The sequence below is a fragment of the Hemibagrus wyckioides genome, linkage group LG09 (assembly GCF_019097595.1).
Source record: "Hemibagrus wyckioides isolate EC202008001 linkage group LG09, SWU_Hwy_1.0, whole genome shotgun sequence".
NCBI classification, from domain to species: domain Eukaryota; kingdom Metazoa; phylum Chordata; class Actinopteri; order Siluriformes; family Bagridae; genus Hemibagrus; species Hemibagrus wyckioides.
The window spans coordinates 17962719-17971754 of NC_080718.1; the positions used below are offsets into that span (position 1 = coordinate 17962719).

At 37.8% G+C, this 9036-nt stretch overlaps 1 protein-coding gene across 1 annotated transcript; it reads right to left on the minus strand.

The window, feature by feature from the left end:
- Positions 1 to 1353: 1353 nt before the first annotated feature.
- LOC131359863 (choline transporter-like protein 4) lies at positions 1354 to 7436 on the minus strand. The gene is made up of 22 exons (XM_058400036.1): positions 7400 to 7436; positions 6901 to 6949; positions 6635 to 6708; positions 6452 to 6530; positions 5633 to 5732; positions 5268 to 5399; positions 5104 to 5164; positions 4908 to 5019; positions 4728 to 4811; positions 4425 to 4616; positions 4245 to 4300; positions 3997 to 4099; positions 3783 to 3875; positions 3528 to 3630; positions 3248 to 3318; positions 2885 to 2979; positions 2659 to 2768; positions 2235 to 2308; positions 2002 to 2072; positions 1809 to 1903; positions 1631 to 1715; positions 1354 to 1488 (listed from the first exon to the last, which is right to left on the minus strand). The coding sequence occupies exons 1-22, from the start codon at positions 7434 to 7436 to the stop codon at positions 1391 to 1393; spliced, it is 1974 nt and encodes a 657-aa protein (XP_058256019.1). The 3' UTR covers positions 1354 to 1390.
- Between the last annotated feature and the right edge of the window lie 1600 nt (positions 7437 to 9036).

Sequence of the window (9036 nt, forward strand, 5' to 3'; positions counted from 1 at the left end):
TATCACAAAGTCTAAGATGAATGATTTTAATAGAAATGTTAACAAATAAAAGTGACATGGAGGGGATTGATATCTGCTTGAAACACTGATATCCCACTAGGCTTAGTATTCATTACTTGGTGAAGTTATATCCTCACATGAGTTCTCATATCAGGGCTATGTGGATGACACTGTACTGACACTTGCACGTTGCTAATTTGGCATGGTCATGTCTTTACAATATCAGAAGGACTCATCCATTTTATCCACACAGGCCACTCAAACAATATATAGATTTTTTTTTTTTTGATGTTTAGTTAGATGCAGCATTTCCTTAGTGTTAGCTACAGGTATGGTTTGTATTAAACACCATCATGTCCCCTCCTTTTTCAGTCACTACCATAGACAAATTGCAAAATTTTCATCCATTTAATTTAGTCTTTCATTGTTTTCAATCATTTTTATGTTTAGTGAATTAGGAATTTTAAGAACCATATTCTTTGACATGTTTTTAAACTTTATTTCTCCAGTAGCTGTAAGTGATATCAGGGTGGAGAGGTTGGAGTCAAGTCACCTTACCCTCAGTTAGATTTACAGTACACAAATGAAAGTGGCCAGGAGCTACTCGTGTTATATTGTGTTATATTATTAGTAACGTTTATTTACATAGCTTATTGTCATAAACCAAACCAGCCGAATAAGCTAATTTTGTGTGAACTTTTAAAAAACAGATCTTTTATCGAACAGTCATATTATTTTGCAATAAATCATATGTACCCATGCTTAAAAATGGACTTTAGTAATGATGATGCTTTAAGCAATCACAACCTGTTTTTGTTGCAATCTTTTTTTTAAAAGAACTCGACAAAATCTGAATCAAACATTCACATACAGTATCTCACAAAAGTTAGTACACCCCTCAGATTTCTGTAAATATTTTATTATATCTTTTCATGTGACAACACTGAAGAAATGACACTCTGCTCCAATGTAAAGTAATGAGTGTACAGCCTGTATAACAGTGTAAATTTGCTGTCCCTTCAAAATAACTCAACACACAGCCATTAATGTCTAAACCGTCGGTAACAAAAGTGACTACACCCCTAAGTGGAAATGTCCAAATTGGGCCCAATTAGCCATTTACCCTCCCTGGTGTCATGTGACTCATTATTGTTATAAGGTCTCAGGTGTGAATGGGGAGCAGGTGTGTTAAAGTCGGTGCTATCCCTCTCACACTGGTCACTGGAAGTTCAACATGGCACCTCATGGCAAAGCACTCTCTTTCTTGCTACACTGTAGCAGAGTGTCATTTCTTCAGTGTTGTCGCATGAAAAGATATAATAAAATATTCACAAAAATGTGATGGGTGTACTCACTTTTGTGAGATACTGTACATGTTCAAATGTTTTTATTAAACATCAAATTCTTTTTGCTTTTGAAGGATCTCCATCATGCTCCTTGACATGTAGGGTCTCTGTAGAGTCCCATCATGGCGCTCCAGATCATCCACTAAAGAGAGAACAAACACATAAATTGTAAATAGGATTTTCTAGCCTTTTGCTGTTAGATTGAATCAAACACATTAACTGACAAATATGTGTGTGTTCAACACTCATATGAAGTATGTATGTGTCTTCTACGTGCTACTTACTGACACACAGGGTGAACGTGTCCACACCCATGCTGTACACACTGAAGCAGCCGAGAGCAATGAAGTACGATCCAACCATCAGGACCTTTAACAAACAGAAAAAAGTTTGTACAACTGTAAAATCGAACGTTTATTCTATTATATTTAAACATTTCTTGGTGGTTGTAGTAGAACCTACAAGAATAGGCAGCCAGCAAAAGTTTAGCAGCTCAGCCTGGAAGATGTCTGCTGACACTCTGATTTCTCCAGAGAAGAAGCAGAAAGCCAAAACACCTTAAAGGACAAAGAAACAAATTCTTAGTCTGTTGATCATTTCCAGCACAGGATTTTATTTGTAATATGATGTTGTAATGTGACATTGTGTTTCAAACCTATTGCTCCAACCACGAGCAGTCTTCCGAAGAACAGCAGCAAGTCTGTAACTCGGTCCACCACCAGTACTCTGTGAATAACAATGTGTTAAATGCTATGAAAACAAGTCAAGTACATGAAAGTCATTCGTCAAAAATGAATTCAAGCTCTGATTTTGCACACAATGCACACACAAACACGCTCACACACGGTAAATCAAATGAAACGTGAAGGATTCTTTGTGACAGCTTACCGGTCCTTATTCCTTCCCCAGAGCATGCAAGCATTCCTAGCTGATATGAAGAAGTTGTCTCCATAGACCGCGATCTGTATAATAAACACACACACACATAAATACATATGATTAGTCAAGTTGTACACTTGTTAGTTGTCAACCCATAATAAGCATTAATAATGTAACATATAGCTATATAAGATTGTCACAAATGCTGGAGGTAACATTAAGGTGACAGAAGGGGTATTGAGTGATCATTGGGGATGTGTGATTTGGACATGTGATGTGCTGGGGCTGATGGGTAATGTAATTTAGAATTGATTCAGTTCACCTACTGTATACATCATTTAAATTCATGGTATATTTTAGTTGTCTGAATTAAACAGTACATTTGCTACAGTGAAATACTTAGTAACTACATTTTTGTGAATTAATTACTGACCATTATGTATGTGTTCCTGTTGAAGTATTTGATGACGGTATCCAAGGCGCAGAAGCATGATCTCAGGATGATAATCAGAGGACAACAGCACCAACTGCATCTCTGTCCACCTGGGAGAACCGCATAGTATTAATTATCATAAATCAGCAACATTAAATACACATACACTAAGAATAAAGTGGGATAAAGTAGTAGGGAGAAGAGGACTGTAAATATTTTTTTTTACCTTTGGTGACATTTTTAAGATACTGCAGCACAATCCGGATGCCCTGGAACATATTAACAAAGACAGCACCAAACGCCAAGGAGCCAGTATGGTACCTTCAGAAAGCAGAGTTATAGGGATTAGTACAGGATGTGAGCAAATTAGAAAATGAGACCAGAGAGGAATGTACCATACCGTAATGTCTGGAACAATGCTCTGCAGAGAGTAGAACGCCTAATGGTCTGTGGTTTACTCAAAGACCAGTAGTAGGTACTAAAGGTTCTGGCAAGTGTGCACTGGCTCAATGCGATGATAAAATGAAGACACCAGAAACATGCCAGGAAATTATAAATCTGAAAGTATTTGGCATATCTCTGGAGAAACCCGCCTTCCTCATCATATTGAGCAAAGACACAGCGCACAGGACAGTTGGGGTAGTCCGAAGCCTTGAAAGACTAAACAGAAAAATAAAACAAGAGGGGGAAAAAGAGGAAGACAAAAAAGGGTGCACAATGTGAGCAGGAAATCCAAATGAATCACTAATACAAATTAGCACCTATAACTGTACTGTGAATCTCATACTGTTATGCTTGAAATGGCATTTTAACTTTTCTGTGTATGAACCTATTCATTTTATTGGGGTGTGTGTGTGTGTGTCACTGACCTCTGGGACACATGGTTGGTTGCCTGTGATGACAGCACATTCTGGATTTGATGAATTCAGTGCAACTTTATAGTACACTGGCAGTCCAGAAGTAGCCAGATTTCTAAGGTAAAATAGTCAAGGGCACAGCTCTCATAGATTAGTGATGCAAACATATTTTTGGGTATTTTTATAGTTTTAATTGTATTACTTATTCACTGTTCAGTACTGAATTACAGGAGGTACAGGAATGATAAGTGTGGGCAGAAAGGATACATGCTAGTCACTGCGCAGAAGCTCACACAGAGTGTGACCAGCAGAAATGTGACCAAAGGAAACACCATTACAGAGAACATGGCACCCATTGCCCTGCACACAACACAAAGCACAAAAGTCAACAACGGCCTAAAGCCATATCTTAAACACAAAAAATACTTCCCAATAACAGAATAGTTGGTTTGTATTATATTCTGTGCTGAAAAGTACTTACTTGCTACACTGCCTCATCATTGCCAAAGCTTTCAAAAATCCTTTTCTTAAACATGAAACAAACAGCACCAATAGGATGAACTCCAGCAGGGACACAATCACCACTGTAACATACGCATCAGATCAAACATTATTTTCAATGCAGTAAAGGCAGAATTTGTTTCTAATTTGAATTAAGTGTCATTAACTGTTGCATGTTTGACTCCATGTCACTTTACAGTTTGGGATAAAGAAGCAGGAAGTACTCACAGAAAGCCAGCCAGATCTCCTTCACTTGAAGGATGTCTGACATCTTGGATTGAAGACTGAGCTCACTCAGTGTGTGCTGTGAGTTGCCCGATATGATTGCCTGGTACCCCTGGTAGCACTGGTAAATGCCTAAGACAGAGAGCGCAGACACTTTAGTCACTCAGTTATTGATTCTCTCACATGCAGGACTCGTGAGCATGTGAGTAAATCAGCATTAGCAGTATGCCAGAATCAGTGTTCAAGAAAATCAGAAACCTACCATATGCTCCCACTGATAGGACACCGACGAGAAGCACCACGACCACCACTGACACACAGAATCGCATCAGCAGAATAAGCACCATACTTACCACCAAAGTGATCACCAAACCTCTGAGACAGACAGAGAAATTTATACATTTTTAAAATTGATAAAATGTTTTACATTTTTAAATTATTTTTTTAATGCATGAGATCACTGCCAATGATATGAAATTTGCTTACATTAATATCCAATACCACGTAAAGGCAAGATCTTCAATGATCCTGACTTTCATGGATTTCGCATTAAATCCTGAACGGAGAGCGCTGCAAACGCAAGTCATTTATATCAATCAGTACAAGACATTTATTAAAAAAAAAAGCAACAGATATTGTGTGTGTGTGTGTGTGTGTCCGTATTACCTTGTAGCATCCATTATGTTCTTCAGTGTTTTTTCATCCAAAGTTAATCCAGGGACACTGAAATCTGATGGAATGTCCTTTGGGTCAAAACTTGGCAAACATTTTCCCTGAACTAGAGAAAGAGAGAAATCATTAAAGAACAAAACACACAAAGGGTGAGTGATCATCTTCTATTTGGCATGTATATGGTTCTTACCTTGTTTGGTTGGCATATAATATGCTGGGCACAGATCTTTGTTCAGGATCTCTTGTATTGTCTGTGGAAGAAATTGTATTAAAATCTGCAGCAGCACAATTTCATGCAGAATATTACCAAGGCTTCAATACAGGGATTTATAAAGAGCTAACTGTCCAGCTTACCAGTGTGGTCCGAGCAAGGTCCAAACTGGGGTCACACAACTCCTGTTGGAAGAATTCACTAGGTTTTGCCCCTGCAATGAATGCCTTCGGGGGCAAAAACCAAAAGGTTGAAGGGCACTTCTTAACGCACACCTACACACAGAGAGCAAAAGAAATGGTTACAGACCCTATAAAGGAATAATTTTAAGGGTTATATGTCACAATATCTACAGCAACTTCACAGCATCACAGGACGTAAGAAAGATTCAAACTGCACAACCTTGTGATAAACGCGAGTTTGCTGAAAGAGCTGCATATCTACTACATATAGCATATTAACCTTTGCCGTGATCTAGGTAAAAATATGTGAAAGTGTGTAAACGTACTTGAGTCGTTGGACATTGAAGGCCCTTGAACGTTGCAGCTGTTACATTGGCTGCAGAGGCACACTTCAGCACATCAAAATAAAATACGTTGGGTTTGTCACTGAGAAGGAAGAGATATAGAAATACAAATGAGGCTTAGCACCCACACATAAATCTGATTACCATGTTTTAATTGTTTTGTGTTTAAATTGTTTTGTTTTAATAGGAAATACACCAATTGTTCACTTTATTAGGAACACCGGTACACCTCTTTTTTTCACACACAACAGTCTCTAGAGTTTACATAGAATGATGTGAAAAGCAAAAATAAGTTCTGCTGTTGTAGCTTATCCACCTCAATGTCTGCTGTGTTGTGTGTCCTGAGATGCTTTTCTGATCGCCAAATTTATAAAGAATACTGGTCATTCCAGTCTGGTCATTCTCCTCTGATCTCTCTTATCAGAAAAGCATTTCACCAACAAATCTTCCACTCACAAAAAGTTTTTTTATTTTTCACACCATTCCAAGTATCCTCCCAGGAGATAATCCCAGGAGATAATCAGTTTCTGAAACACTCAAACCAGTCAATCTGGCACTAAAAAGCATGCCATGGTTAAAATCACAGAGAACACATTTCTTCCCCATTCTGCTGTTTGATGTGAACATTAAATGAAACTCTTGACCTGTATCTGCATGATTTTATGCATTGGGCTGTTGCTATACGATTGGTTGATTAGAGATTCGCATGAATGTGCAGGTGTAGAGGTGTTCCTAATAAAATAGATGGTGAAAGTATGGCTGTAAATATCTACAGGTTACTCGTGTATCCCAGAGACTTACACATTGGGTCCAATTCCACAGAATCCTCCAGCAGAGTTCTGCTGATAGATAATATATTGGGGGTTTCCATAAAGCCAAGCTGTAGAAAAAAATTAGTCAAGATAAAAGATTACAAATCATGAACATTTTAATACACAATTGGTGTTGATAGAAAGCAATAGTAAATGTATTATTTGATTTTACCAGCCCCCCCGAGAATAACATATCCAACCATCGCAGCAAAGAAAATAATGCAGCACAAGACATCAGTACATGCCCTAAAAGAAAGAACAAACAATAATATGCATTAGGGTTCACAACTCCATCTGTTAATGAGGCAAAATCATAGCTACAGATTATTAAAATGATTTCTATTGTCTTCATTTAACATTTTTATACAGATCTTACAGGGATTGATGATTAAATTTTGTTCTCTAAACAGTATGTAAAATGTTGAGTTCAGGCTTTACCTTTTTTGAACAGGGCCACTGAATGTCGGATCATATGGGGCAGGTTCCCCTGAAAGAGAAAAATTCAATGATTTATTTAACAGCAATTCACATTGTGAGACAGTTGAATTGTCAGGAGCTACTGGGACAGTTCCCTGCCAGACCAGCAGGTGGCAGGCGTTTCACTATAGTCTGCTTTATGTAATTTTTCCCTGGTGTCTTGTGGCACGTCCTTCATATTGTTCCCATTTCCCGTTCCCCATTTCCCCTAATGTGCTACCCGTTATATATCAGCCATTTTGGAACTGTCTTCGCTGTTCTCTATTTCAGGTATCTATGTGATAATCATGTTTTCGTTAGTTTTGTTTTATGTTCATAAAGCAGTGCCTGGTTTTTCTCCTGCTTATGGGTCTGACTACCGAGCAGATCCGGGTTCAATCCCCGCTTCAGGCGGCGTCTCCGGACCGTTACATAGATTTTTCTTTCAGGCTCAAAAAATAAATAAATAATCAACACTTACCGTACTCGTTATTTTTCTCCTTTTTATTGATCATCATTTTTATTTCCTCAATATTTGTAGTATGAAACTGAAACAAAATATATGTGTAAGACCGATAAGTCTTAAGATAAACTGCTTTCAATGTTTTAATGCAGAATAATCAATATAAATAACGTGAAATAACGTTTCAGTGACTAATAATAATAATAATAGCAACAATAACAATAATAATTGTCCTGACCTACCAGTAAATGAGATATCTCTAGTTTCAGTTGCTCAAGAAGCTCAGAATACTAACTACTGTGTTTGCAGTCGAGAGTAATATGGAAGTATCGCACTATGGCAACGGAATTAGAATCGGAATTAGAATCGTCACACGTAATGATACGTCACACGTTTTTTTTTGTGTGTGTGTGCGTGCGTGCGTGCGTGTGCGCGAGCGCGCACTAACGTCTTAACCTTACATTAAATATAAACAGAGCACTCAGGAGGCATATACATTAAATATTAGGAGACCTGACCATCATATATTTTTTAAACATCCTATACCAGATTTAGTCTCTCTCTTATAGCCTTTAGAAAAACACTCTGGACACTGAGTATTTAGGGAGTAAACCACCCTCATCTGATGCACTCACTATGTCTGACAGATCCCTGGACAGATCCCCCGCTTTTTGTTTACTGACAGTGCATGTGTCCATGCACAAGCTTACCATAAGGCCTGGGTGGCAATGGCATACACCATGTCTAGTGAAATTTGGGGTGTTACAGTATACTGAAAAACAGATTTAAACACCCATACACAGTTTCTATGTTCTTAGTTGTCCATATGGTGGCTCTGAGCTGCTCGGACCTTCGTTACTGCTTGCAGCTATATTTAGTAGGAGTAGTAGTATTGATATTTTCTGTTGTTTCTGATGTTCCTGTTGTTTGTATTGTCTTACAGATGCTTTGGCAACATACATGCATTAAAAAAATCATGCCAATGATGCTGAATATTTGTTAATAATACATAACTGGTACCAATACTACACCAGTGGATCCATTGAGCAATGTCCAGTGTGTCAGAAAGGTCTGATTTATGTCTGCTTTGTGTTATCTTAAATAAATGCTCAGTGTACATAACAAAAAGGCTAGAACAAATCGTATTATTATTATAAGATGTGTCACTGGTTAATATAGGAGATTGAGCTACTCCTAAAAAATCCCAGAACCCTTACACAAAATTGGTCTAATTCCATCACGTTTTATGACATTGAATTAAAGGGCCAAGCCCAGTCCCTGAAAAACAACACCTGAATTCAATGATTTGGAGGGGTGTACTGATGTACCATATTGCAATACAGTCAGATGAAACAGCCACTGGAGCACAAAGAGAGCAGCATTACCATTCTGTAGAATTATTGTAAGTTTATGCAGTCATCATTTAACCCCTTACTAAGGGTAGGACTAACGAAAACCAAATATGTTTGCCAAGTTTCAAATTCAGCATGCTGATGATGATACTTTATCTAATCTTTTATACCACATTAATGATTGGTTCATATCAAGTATGAGAGCTATGCCATATTCAGGATAGGTCATGAACTCACAATATGAGTTCATATACATGGCACCTGAAATATCTGATATCTTTGAGAATCTGTTGAGAAGATCAT